The 13,900-nt window shown below is 38.5% G+C and overlaps 1 protein-coding gene across 2 annotated transcripts in view; it reads left to right on the forward strand.

Moving 5' to 3' along the window:
- Positions 1 to 13,900, forward strand: part of LOC127569755 (gamma-aminobutyric acid receptor subunit beta-2) — a 176,992-nt gene that overhangs the window by 149,670 nt on the left and 13,422 nt on the right. For both annotated transcript variants that reach the window (XM_052014614.1, XM_052014615.1), the window contains exon 7: positions 5,465 to 5,617. In XM_052014614.1, coding sequence (XP_051870574.1) covers positions 5,465 to 5,617 — 153 coding nt within the window. The remainder of the gene's footprint in view (positions 1 to 5,464; positions 5,618 to 13,900) is intronic.

Below are 13,900 nucleotides of genomic sequence, written 5' to 3' on the forward strand. Positions count from 1 at the left end.
GAAATCGGCATCTGCCAGGAGCAGGTGGATGTCGTCAGGTAACTGCTCCAGGAAGATCTGCTCAAACAGCAGGCAGGGTTTATGCCAGTCTGCCAGGGCCAACATCTCATTCATGAGCGCGGAGGGGGGTCTGTCACCCAACCCATCGCGGTGGAGTAGGCGGGAGACTCGTTTGCGTCAGGAAAGGCCGAAAGTCTCGAGAAGGAGGGTCTTGAACTTATCGTACTTCTCCTCCTCCTGGGGCGCCTGGATGAAATCCTCGACCTGGGCGGCGGTGTCTTGGTCGAGGGCGCCCACCACGTAATAGTACTTGGTGTCGTCCCTGGTGACCTGGCGAACCTGGAACTGGGCCTCGGCCTGTCGAACCAGACACTGGGCCTGAGGGTCCAGAAGGTGGGCAGTTTAAGGGCTACTGCCTGTACCTCTTGCTGTGCAGACATCATGGGTCCAAAAACGTTTGGGCCCGTCGGGGTCACCAATGTAGCGGCTAGCTACACACCACAAAATGAAGACACAGAGTCACTGGTTTCGAAATCAGAGGTCGAATGCCGACCCGGGGCGCGGTGCGCCTTTAATAGCTGAAAACTTCCCGCGCTGACATCACGCGCAGGTCACCTGACCTTCCCGCGCACGGGCTTTCCCAGCCCAACGCTGGGGAAGAAGGAGGGCCCCGCGCCATCTTGGATCGGGGCCTCCGACGATGTTGCGATGTCGGGAGCCGGTTCGATGCCGGTGCGGTGAGTCGCTACAGTATATAGTTAAGTAAAGGAACAGTTTTAGGATATTTCATTTTAAACGGTGAATTGATAGAAAAGCATGCAAATCCCAAATAAATGTAAACCTTTATGCAGTTTCTTAATCTTTGACTTTCCTGAGGTTGAGCTGTTGGAAACTCCAGATATTTGCATAATATTGAAAGAAATGGAAAGAAAAATATTTAACTGGAATGCAAATAATTTATAGTGAGAATAATAGAAAAGAATGGAATTTTTATGAAATTTTATGGCATCCATCTAAACTACCATCAGTCTAAAGTGTGCTTTAGCGATTTCCTAACTGGGACACATTAGTGAAGAAAGTGCTACATGATAAATATACAAAGTTTAACATGTTTTACAAGTCAGGAAAATTTTAGATACTTACTAATGGGCCCTATCTTCTACTTAAAAGACAGCAGATCCACTCAGATTTTACTTGCTTAACCGGGTAAAAACTCGAGGCTCTGAAATGAAAGTTGTCCTTTGCTCCAATTAAGTGAAGATCCCAGGACACCTGAGATGTGCCAGTGAACTTCTCATGAAGCCAATTGCTCAGCACAGACTTCATCAGTTTTAAGCTGAGAAATCTGCCTGCTGAACCTGTGTCAGCTTAGTGGTCCAAGATGAGTGAGCCCTTGAAAGTATCAGAAAGAAATGTCTGCAAGCCAAAGTTAATTTTGTTTTTGATTTAATTTGATTGATTTAAATGTACTGTGTGGAATTATGTGAGGATTTTTTAGCAAAGTTTTTTAAGTTAATGATATCAAGTTTTTTAGTGGTGTTTTGGAAATTTTTGAATGTCGAAGACACTTATAAAGATTTGCTTTGAATGATTGCTTTGACACATAACAAAAACATGAAATAGTTGATGTGGCTCTTTGAACCTGCTCTGCCTTTCCATGAGATTATGGCTGGTCAGATCTTGGCCTCAGCTTCACTTTCCTGCATATTGCCTATAACCCATAAATTCCCTGTGGACCAAAAGCTGGTCTTATGTCAGCTTTCAATATATTCAATAAATCTGCCTCCACAGCCATCTGGTTCAGAGAATTACAAAGACCCAAGGCCTTCTCAGAGAAGAAATTCCTCCTCTTCTCCATTTTAAATCAGCAACTCTTATTCTGAAATAATGCACACTAGTTATAAAATCCCCGTTAGGGGAAAGATCCTTTTAACATCTATTTTGAATCTCCTTTCAAAAACCCATCTGTCATTTTGCTGACCTCTACACACTTATACAGGCTCAATCTATGCAATCTTTCTCCACAAAACAACTCCTTCAATCAACCTTGTGAAACTTCACTGAAATATCTTCAATACAAGTATATTCTTCCTTAAGTAAGGAAAGTAAAATGTATGCATTATTCTCTGTATGGTTTCACCAATGGCCTGTGTAATTTTAACAAGACTGTCTCCTTTTATAGTCCATCATCTTTCCAATAAAGGGCAACATTCCATTTCCTTCCTAATTTGCTGCTGTATCTACATGCTAACTTTCTGTGTTTCATGAATGAGGAGATTGATCCTTTTGTACTGCAGCATTCTGATTATCCTCTGTTTAAACAATATTCAGCTTTTTCTATTCTTCTTGCTGTTAATGGATAACCTCGTATTTCCCCACATAACATTTCACTTGCTATTTCTTTGCCCACTTGCTTAACGAATCTGTAACACTTTGCTGACTCTACATCCTCCTGACAAATTGCTCTCCCACCTCTCTGAGTAGCTTCAGCAAATTTAGCAACAAAATAGTCAGTTCCTTCATCAAAGTCCTATATTAATATAAATTGCAAATAATTGAGATCCCCACAAAGGTTTCTGTGGCACCCCGGTAATTATTACTTGACAAATTGACTGAAACTTACCCTTTTATCCTAGCTCTGTCTTCCATTAGTTAGCTAATCCTCTACTCATGCTAATACAATACCTTCAGAGGCAAGAGCTCTTGCCTCCTTTCATAATCTTTTGTTGACACATTATCAAAAGCCATTTGTAATTGCGAACATGCTGCAGCAGTTGGTTCCCCTTTATCCATCCTGCTCATTATATCCTCAAATATTTGTCTGCCATATTGTACTTTTCATAAAACCTTGTTGACACTACTTGATTGTTCTATGATTTTCTAAATTTCTTTTTACTCTATTATAGATTCCAGCATTTTCCCAATGACAGATGTTAAGCCAGCTGACCTATATTTTCTTGCCTTCAGTCTCTCTCCTGTCTTGAATAATGTGTTATATTTGCAGTTTTCCAATCCATAAGGATCTTCCCAGAATGTAGGGATGGGATCTCACTAACTGTTCTCAGTTCAGGACTGTCACTTCTACTTGGAGATGGGCCTCTGATGAGCTGGAAGCTAGCCTCCCAGTAGAAAACTGCATCTAGGGACAAGCAGAAAGAAAGAACATGCATTCCAATTGTATTTTCCTTGTAGGCTATATGGATATGTAATATATTCAATTAGACATACAAACAAGTTTTTTTCTGATGCATTGCTGACTCAACATTGTAAAACCATTTTGAGCAATAGTCTACCAGTTTTTTCCCCCAATTATCACAAATAGAATGCAATTCTAAGAAATTGTTCAGCATTTCTCCACTAAGGGATGTGTCAGTTCATATCTGCTGTGTACAGTGCTTCTTATGCTGATGAAACACTTGAGATCTTCTGAGGTCTTCGGGAAGCACAGCGACGCAACTATTAGAGTTGCTGCTTCTCCCTGCCAAAGACCTGGATTCATTCCTGACCTTGGGTGCTGTCTGTATGTAGTTTGCAAGTTCTCCTTGTGACAGCACTGGTTTCCTCCAGATGCTTTTGTTTCCTCCCACATGTTCTAAAGACGTGTGGGTTGGTATGTTAATTGGCCACTGTACATTGCCCCTAGAGTGTAGGTGAGTGGTAGAATCTGGGGGGAGTTGATGAGAATTTGGGGAGAATAAAAAATGGATTAGTGTCCTATTATCAATTAAGGCCCTGAAGTCATTTGTACAGCTTTTTGGAGAAAGCATATGTAATGAACACAGTTTGTGGATCCAGGAGAAGCAGAAATGATTGCATCTCCTAAGTGACTTCCCTACATAAACTGCTGGATTGTAAACCGGAAATCAAGCCTCCCTCTTAAATAAACTGCATAAAGAGTTCACAATTGTGATAATTGCATGTTTATTTCAAATGAAAGTTCCATGAATAGAATAGCTACGCTTATGATGTGTTATTAAAATCATGCTAGTTGTAATTAGTATTAAACTGTTGAAAATGTTATATCATATTTAAAAATATTAATGCCTGACTACCCTAATATTCATGAATATATCATTAAAAAATAATGTATCAGAACTAAATTGTTATTCTGTTCCAGCATTTTCTAAGGAACATATTTTGATGTATTAGCTCATCTGCTGTTGAAACCCTCATCCATGCCTTCTTCACTTTGGGCTTTACTATTTCAATGCTTTCCTCTACCATTTTCACCATATGCAAACTTAATTTCATCCAAAATTTTTTCCAGCATCTTAATTCTAGCCAAATTCCATGTACTCTCAAACAGACAACGCCTAAATTTTAAAATTCTCTTTCATGTTTTTATAGTGTTACCCCTCCCACACTCTCTAATCTCAATCAAACTACAACCCTTAACGATTACTATCCTTCTCCATTCTGAGCTCTTGCCTATTCCTAGTTTTAATTTCTGAACCATTTTAAATAGTCTCTTCAGCTTACTATGTGAAATACACCAGAATTTCTTTTTGTCTTCTTGAAAACAAAACAGGTGTCCATGCTTTTAGTCAAATATCCTAACATCTCTTTCGTGGCTTGGTGAGAAATTGGATTGATAACGCTTCTGAAAAGCACCTTATGCCATTGTACTTTATTGAATCCACCAAATAAATGCGATTCCTTTCGTAATATCAAATAAATGTGCATGGTGACAGCTATAGGTCCTAAAAAGAATAAAACAAAGTGCTTTCTAAATTGTTAAAAACTAGAAGCCGTAACGATCCAAAGTGACTTGAACAGTTTTGTATATAGGTCATTAAAATGTCATGGAGAAGTACAGAAGGTAATCAGCAAGATTAAGGGAATTATGGAGTACAAGTAGGTAGCAGCTATAGTTAAGTCATGGTTAGACCACATTTGAAGGCTGGTAAACAGTTCCTGGCATCACTGCTTAGGAAGCCCTTGAAAGGAGAGTAGCGTAGATTTATCAGAGCAACACTTGGATTCCAGGAGTTAAATTACTTGTCTTTATGTAATGAGTTTGTACGTTCCCCCGTGTCTGTGTGGGTTCCCTCTGGGTGCTTCAGTTTCCTCCCACATTTCACAAAGATGTACAGGTTAGGAAGTTGTGGGCATGCTATGTTGGCGCCAGAAGCGTGGTGACACTTGTGGACTACCCCCCAGAACACTCTACACAAAAGATGCATTTTACTGTGTGTTTTGATGTACATGTGACTAATAAAGGTATCTTATCTTTAAATGTGGATTCATTAAATCTGGTTATACATCAACTCTGAAAGGCAAAGTACATTCAAATGACTAAACAACTTTTATTCCAAGTAACCATAATTTTCAGGAATAGGTAATGAATAATGGAGTTTAATGTGTTTTCTTTTGTTTGCTTGTTGGGAAAGAAAAATATCTATACTTAATACAGACTTAATACTTTATTCATGAGCAGTGTTGAAAGTATTTATATATCTTTCAGGTGCTTATCCCAGGCTTTCCCTCAGCTTCAAGCTTAAAAGAAACATTGGTTACTTCATTCTGCAAACATATATGCCCTCCATCTTGATCACCATCCTCTCTTGGGTGTCTTTCTGGATTAATTACGATGCATCTGCTGCACGAGTTGCTTTAGGTATGAATGTTTAAGTACTTGCAGCTTAGCACACATACCTGTTATTTAATCCTTTCTTCCTGCTTTAGTATGATGTATTCATTCAGGAAATGATTTTAATAAACAATAATTAAGATCCCTCATCATTACAAACCATGATCCAGTACCATTTGCAACTTTTCACTGGCTGAAGCTGAAGCCCTGTATTTTTGTATGATGTCTGCCTAACCCAGATTGCTAGAATTAAATTCTGTAATAACAACCTGCTAGTGGAGCACTTTTCATTTTTAAATTATATTCATGCACTCAGAACACTTAACCACTGAATATATTTGAACAACTTACTTTTAATTTATTTATGGTATGTGGATGTTGCAGGCAAGGCCTGCATTTACTGCCCGTCCCTAACTGCTTTGAGAAAATGGTGATGATTTACCTTCTTGAACCACTGCAATCCTCCTTGTGATGTTACTACCCTGGTGTTGTTGGATAGGGAGTTCCAGGATTTAGATGCAGTGATGAAGAAGAAATAGCAATATATTTTCAAGTAAAGATGACGTGTGACTTGGAGGATAACTTGTAGGTGAACATAGAACAGTACAGCACAGTAACCGTCACTTCAGCCCACAGTGCCTGTGCCGAGCATGATACCAAATTAAACTAATCCCTTCTGCCTGTACATGATCAATATTTCTCCATTCCCTGCATATTCATGTACCTATCCAAAATCCCCTTGAACACCACTATCACATCTGCTTCTACTACCACCCCAGTACATTCCAGGCACCTACCACTCTCAGTGTAGAAGCAAACTTGCCCCACACATCCCATTTTGAACTTCCCCCCCTCACCTTAAAGCTATGCCCTCTAATATTCGATATTTCTACCCTGAGAAAAAGATTCTGGCTGTCTACCTTATCTATGCCTCTCCTAAATTTATAAGTTTCTATCAGGTCTCCTCTCAGCCTCCGACGCTCCAGAGAAAACAGTCCAAGTTTGTCCAACCTTTCATGCTAACTAATACCCTCTAATCCAGGCAGCATCCTAGTAAACCTATTCTGAACCCTCTCCAAAGCCTCCATATCCTTCCTGTAATGTTGCAACTAGAACTGCACACATCACCACAAGTGTGGCCTAACCCAAAGTTCTATACAACTGCATCATGACCTCCTGACTCTTGTACCCTGTATCTCTAGCGATGAAGGCAAACATGTCAAATGCCTTCTTTACCACTCTATCTACTTGCATTGCCACTTTCAGGGAGGTATAGAATCGGACCCCAAGATCCCTCTGTACATCAATGCTGTTAAGTGCAACACCTCACACTTACCCAGATTAAACTCCATCTGCTATTTCTCCTCACATAACTGTAACTGATCCATATGACGACCTTCTCTGTCCGCAACTCTACCAATTTTTGTGTCGTCTGCAACCTTACAAATCATCCCATATACATTTTTGTCCAAGTCATTTCACAAACAACAGAGATACCAGCATTGATCCCTGTGGAACACCACTGGTCACAGACCTCCAGCCACAATAATACCCTTCCACCATGACCCTCTGTCTTCTGTGGGCAAGCCAATTCTGAATCCAAACTACCAATTCACCTCGGACTTCGTGCATATTAATCTTCTGATCAACCCACCATTAGGGGCCTTGTCAAACAGCTTACTAAAGTCTTTTTGAATCTTTTATTAATTTCCAAATTAGTACAAAATAATATATATAACATTAGTAATTATACATATGGTGCAAAGAGATGAGGATAGCAATCATAACAGTTAATATATATAATCACAAGGAGTAAAAAAAAGTAATCTAGACCTCCCGTTCTCTTATTAAGTGAACAAATACAAAAGGAAAGATTGAAAAAAATGAAATTTAATTATATGAAAGAAGAACCCCCCAAATCAAAAAAAATATTGATAATAAACCAAAAAAAACAAAAACTTCAAAAAAAAACTGGACTGATATTTCTTCAATTAAAAAGAAAAACATTACTATGCCGTCAACTCCACTCCTCTGCATTCAAGGGTTATTGAGCGGGATCTGAAAAAGGTCAGCTTATATCATATGGAAATATTGAATAAATGGACTCCAAACTTCCTCAAATTTAAGCAAAGGATCAACAGTACCACTCCTAATTTATTCTAAGTCTAGACATGCTATAATTTGAGAAAACCACTGAAAAGTGGTGGGAGGCATTGGATCCTTCCATTTGAACAAAATGGATCGCTTGGCCATTAATGTGACAAAGGCGATCATACGACAAGCAGAAGCAGATAAATGGCGAGATTCCATCATTGGTAACCCAAAAATTGCAGTAATAGGATGAGGTTGTAAATCAATATTCAATACAGATGAAATAATGTTAAAAATACCTTACCAATATTTTTCCAAAAGAGGACAGGACCAAAACATATGTGTCAGGGAAGCCACCTTCGAATTGACTTACTAAAGTCCATGTAGACAACATGCACTCCCCTACCCTCATCAATCATCTAGGTCACCTCCTCAAAAAACTTGGTCAATTTATTATGACGTGACCTGCCCCGCACAATGCCATGCTGACTGTCCCTAATTAGCCCATGTTTTTTTTTCCAGATGGGAGTTAATCCTATCCTTAAGAATCCTCTCCAGTAGCTTCCCTACCACTGACGTGAGGTTTACCAGCCTATACTTCCCTGGATTATCCCTATTTCCCTTCTTAATCAAAGGAACAACATTAGCTACTCTCTAGTCCTCCAGGACCTTACCTGTGGCTAGAGAGGATACAAAGATCTTTGTCAATGCCCGAGCAATTACCTCTCTTGCCTCTCTCAATAACCTGGGATAGATCCCATTAGGCCCTGGGGATTTAACCACCTTAATGCTCTTCAAGCGACCCAACACAACTCCTTGATCTCAAAATTCCCTAGCATATCAGAATACTCCACACTCATCTCTCTATTCAATATGTCCTTCTCCTTACTGAATACCAATGCAAAGTACTCAGTACTTTGCTGATATCCTCTGATTCCAAGTATAAATTCCCTCCTTTATCCTTGAGTGGTCCTATCCTCTCCCTAATTACCCTCTTGTTTTCAATATATGTAAAATATGCCTTGGGGTTCTATTTAATCATATTTGCCAAGGACATTTCATTTCCCCTTTTGGTCTTCCTAATTACTTGCATGAGTTCTTTCCGGCTTTCTTTGTATTCCTCAAAGGCCCTGTCTGATTTCAGCTTCCTAAACCTTACGTATGCTTACTTTTCCTTTTTGACTAAATTTACAACCTCTCATCATCCATTGTTCACTTACCTTACCATTTTTGGCCTTCCTCCATACTGGAACATGGCTGTCCTGAACTTCACCTGGTAGTTAAATGACTCCCACATGTCAGATATGGACTTGCCCAACAACAGCTAATCCCAATTTATTCTCCCAAGGTCCTGTCTAATAAAGCTGTAATGTGCCCTGCCCCAATTTAATAACTTTTCCCCTAGGTCTATACTGAGATGGTTATGTTCCCATATGCCAACTGTCTTTGTCCATCTCAATGTTTGGGAGGTGCTATCGTAGTAATCTAGGGAAGAAACTGTGCTTTGTAGATGGTACAAATGCAGTACAGTGCACTGGGAGGGAATGTTTAGGGTAGAGAAAAGGATGTTCATCAAGGAACTTTGTACTGGTTAATGTTGAGCTTCATAGGTGTTGCTAGAGCTGCAATTTTTCAGGCAAGTGGAGAGTAATTTGTCGTGTGTGTAACTATTTGTTAGGGTAAATTGGTTTATTATCGTCGCATATACTGGGGTACAGTGAAAAATTTGTCTTGCACACCATTCATACAGATCAATTCGTTACCCAGTGCATTGAGGTAGTACAAGGTAAAACAATAACAGAATGTAGAATAAAGTGTTGCAGTTACAGAGAAAGTGCAGTGCAGGTAGACAACAAGGTGCAAGGTCATAACGAGGTAGATTGTGAAGTTGAGAGTCCATCTTATCATACTGGGGTTTAGGATGACAGAAGGCAAGTCTGCATCACAAGGTGGTTAGTCTTTTACTTACAGTTGTAGCCACAATATTTCTGTAGCTGACCCAATTGAGTCTCTTGTCAATAGTGACTCCTAAGATATTGTCTGTAGAGGACTCAATGTTGGTTATGCCATTGACTTTTGTGTAGCACAAATGTTGCTTACCACTTATCATTCCATAACTGAATGTTGTCTAAGTTTAACTGCAGGCAAACATGGACTGCTCACTTTGCGAGATAACTAGATTGTCCCTGTTTTTTAATTACTAGTCCTGTATCTTAACCAATGTGACAGCTATCCTGACATACTGCAGGTTAACTCTTTTTAGAGTATTTAGCCAAAATATTGCTGGTGTCCTGTTTGGCCTTTAATGAGCATAGCACATTAGTAGTGGATGTTGCTCTAATCACCACATTAGGGACGGTGCTAGTATTATATTGCTCTTGTACAACAGGAGTCTGAATACTTAGCAGACTGCAATACCAATCAATGTGCAAAGCTGATTTGGTGTCACTGTTGCCTAATTGGACCTAGCTAGCTGAAAATGCAGCCTAAAATGATGCAGCGAATGTCTGCCAAATAGCAGCAGGGAAGTCAATGCCCTCTCCTGAATAATTTAAAGAAATCATAAATTGCATGTGAATTTACTGCTAATTAATTTGAATAGGATGTTGATTGGAATAAGTTACTGATTGGTGTTTAAAGGTGTTCTTACAGTTTATGAAGTTTATAGATAGTGGTGTGACAAAAGCAACAATTTTGTGTACACTTAAGTTTTTAACCAAAACTGTTTTCTCCCTGATTTGTATGCAATGCCACTAGAAGTGCAGCATGCTAGGGAAAAGGAGTAGGTGGCATCGCAGTGACTAAAAGTGGGAAAGAAAGGAACAGTGAAGAGTATCAGAATATACCAGTGAAGAGTATCAGAATATACCCACATCCACTACGGTCTTTTCTGAAATATGCTATGTAGGCAACTATAAGTAATGTCATTGAGCAGGGCGAGGTCCTTCATAACTGTAACTGCACTAATGGCCATTTATTTATGTTTCTGCCACTTTCAAGACCAGAGCAAAAGATATCTGCAATATTTTCCTGTTTACTGCACACTATTACATTAAGGAGGTTACAGGCACCCTACTACAGGAGAGCAAAGTTCATCTTGTGCCTGGATTGTAAGTTTGCCAGTTGTGCATGGCACATTGACTCCTTAGATTACATTACTTTTGCTGCATATTACCAAGATAAACCACAAACAAAAAGGACTTCATTCACTGAATATACAGGCTGTCCCTTGGTTATGAACATCTGACCTATGGACACCCATACAAGCTCCCATTAATTCAAAAGTCCAACGTACATACATATTTTAGTTCCTAGAAATGGCAGAACTAGTTTCCTTCGTACTCTGGGCGAATGAGAATGCTTGATGGCAACACATCTCAAACCTCCCACACAAATGCCAGTCATCTTTAGAGCACCACATTGGATAGCAGCATTTGTGATTTGTTACACTATCTACTTCTTACAATATTTTGCCATTACCATGCCTCCCAAATGAAAAAAATACATGTGATTCTAACACATCTAAGTAAAAGAAAATTATCACAATGGCAGTTAAAATGCATATAATTAAATGATCTGAAAATGGAGAAACACTATCGAAAATTGGCAAAGTGCTGTCTTTCAGTCATTCAATGGTCAGTACCATCATAAAGAGCAAAGCACGCACTCTTGAACACATTAAAGGATAGGCCCAAATGCAGGCTACCATCATTACAAAACAGCAAAGTGGTTTGATAATTAAGATCAAAAAACTGGGTGATTTTGCTTGAAGTTCAAAATCAACACCAAATACCTGCTGGCCTGATGATTATTCAAGAAAAAGCATAGAGCATGTTCAAAGATATGATGAAAAAGCATGGTAATGAAAGTGAAGAATTTAATACAAGTAGAGAGTAGTTTACAAGAGCAATTGCTGACCATGCTACAGCAAGTACATTTCCTGATACTTTGGCTCAGATAATTAGAGAGAGAGGTTATTATGCTGAACAAGTGTTCATTGTGGATGAGATTGGATTATATTGGAAAAGCATGCCTGAATGTACTTATTGCAAGGAGAAAAAACTGCTCCAGGGCATAAACCATCAAAAGAGAGACCAACTTTATTGCTTGGTGAAAGTACTGCAGAAGATTGCAAACTTAAGCCTTTGCTTGTTTATCCTTCTGAGAACCCTTGGGTTCTTAAAGAAATTTGGAAGTCATCTCTTCCAGTCATCTGGAAATCCAACAAAATGACTTGGGTGAGATTGGCTTTTATTGAAGACTGGTCTATGAACCATTTTGTTCCTGGGGAGGAAAGATACTGCGCTTCCAAGAATTTGCCATTCAAGATGTTATTGGTTCTTGATAATGCCCCTGGACATCCTGCATTTTTGGATGATTTTCATCCAGATGTCAAGGTTATGTACTTGCCACTGAACACAACAGCCATTATCCAGCTAATGGATCAAGGTGTAATTGTGACGGTATTTGTACCAACAATATAATGTTATGAAACCTGTTATTGCGAAGTCTTTGACCTTAGTTACTTGGATTAGTTCCCTTGAGAGATGAAAAGTGTGCTACCTGGACTAGTTGGAAGATTTTTGCAGTATTCAGCAGAGTGGTTCTCAAGATGTGTTGCAGTTTACTGAATGCTACACACTTGCAAATGTGGGCTCAGACCTTGCTGTCAGCTATATGAGATTAGTTGCAAACTAGGAAGAGGAGGAATTAGCAGAGGAAGAGTTGGAGGCCAATATACATAGTATATTAATAATATAATACATCAGATTGCTGTCAATAAACCTAATCCCAATTATCTGTTATAGTTCCTATCTTCCAACTGTTGCTAACTATCATAGCATCTGCTTGACCAGAATAGCAGATTAAAAACAAATATTTCAAAGTAAGTTTGCACATCAAACTGTTCTAATTCTTGCACAAATGCCAAATAATCAGCCTTGCACATTTCTGTAGATCCTGCCTTTTCTATGCCTTTAGATTCTAAGTTTGTACAATGGTTTAAGTGCCATCCCTCCAGGCAAGTATATCTATAAGATTTAGTGAATGTTAAGACAATTGTTTCATGGTTGACAATGAATTTTGAATTGAAATAGACAAGAAGTGTAATCATTTTCCAACAGACATTTGGCTTTTCCAAAATGAAGTGGAATCCTCCCAAGGCCTAAGAGGACAGAAAGAAAATTTTAATAAGATTTGCACCCCCCAATGGAGCCAATCTACCAACATAAGGTTATGAAATTCATCCAAGATAATTAACCTAATCTACTTTAATGATTTTAGAAGAGTTTCAACCGGCATGAATTCTCTGGAAGTCTTTCAGGGCTGAAAAGGATGAATTTTCAGGGGAAGCCCATTAACAGCTTTGCCAGTCTCTCTTGACTCTAAAGGGTAGGGAATGGTTATTCCAAAAACATGTCCCCATCCAAGAATTTCAAGGTTAATGGGCATTGCATTGTCCAAGACTACTATTGTGCCCTGTTTCATGACAATCTCGGATCAGTTTACTTAGTGCAAGAAAAAGAAGAGGTTATGCAGATTATTTTTGTGAGTATTTATTGTTTATTAACTTAAACAAAATGGAAAGGTTAGATCTTGGATCATATGGTTGAGTTGTTGAGGGACTTTTTAATTAAGAGGAGGCAGCTATTTTGCAGAGAAGAACAGAGAATGCTGAAAATATTCAATAGGGGATCGGGCAGTTTTTGTGGAGTGTTTAACAAAGTCAATGTTTCTGACTGAATTTTATGGTTTCATTTTCTTTACCAGGTAATCCAGACTCTTAATTTCTATCAGGCTACACTCGCTTCCTGTAACTTATCTGCTGACAATTTTCAGTATTCATTCTGTAAAAATTTGTGCTTGGTGTCCTTTTGTACTGTTGCAGTAATTATTGCATAAAATATATATTAAAATCCAGTTCTATTTCCATTGAAATATTTGCATGGTAATTTATCAATCTATTACAATAATATCCATGTGAAAATTAAAAAGTACTGACATAATGATAAGTTTTGAACAGTATTGGAAAAATTACATTGTTTAGAATAATTTATAGTAAAACTCATCATGGAATTAATGCCAATAGAAACTGTTTTTCTTGTTAATGAATTATTTGTACATTATTTTTCAGTCTTTGCAAACATTGTTTATAATATTTTAAGTCTGCTTTATAAGACTACTTCAGTGATCTAATTAGTTTTTCAGTATTATATATAG

This window comes from Pristis pectinata, chromosome 4 (genome assembly GCF_009764475.1).
Source record: "Pristis pectinata isolate sPriPec2 chromosome 4, sPriPec2.1.pri, whole genome shotgun sequence".
NCBI classification, from domain to species: domain Eukaryota; kingdom Metazoa; phylum Chordata; class Chondrichthyes; order Rhinopristiformes; family Pristidae; genus Pristis; species Pristis pectinata.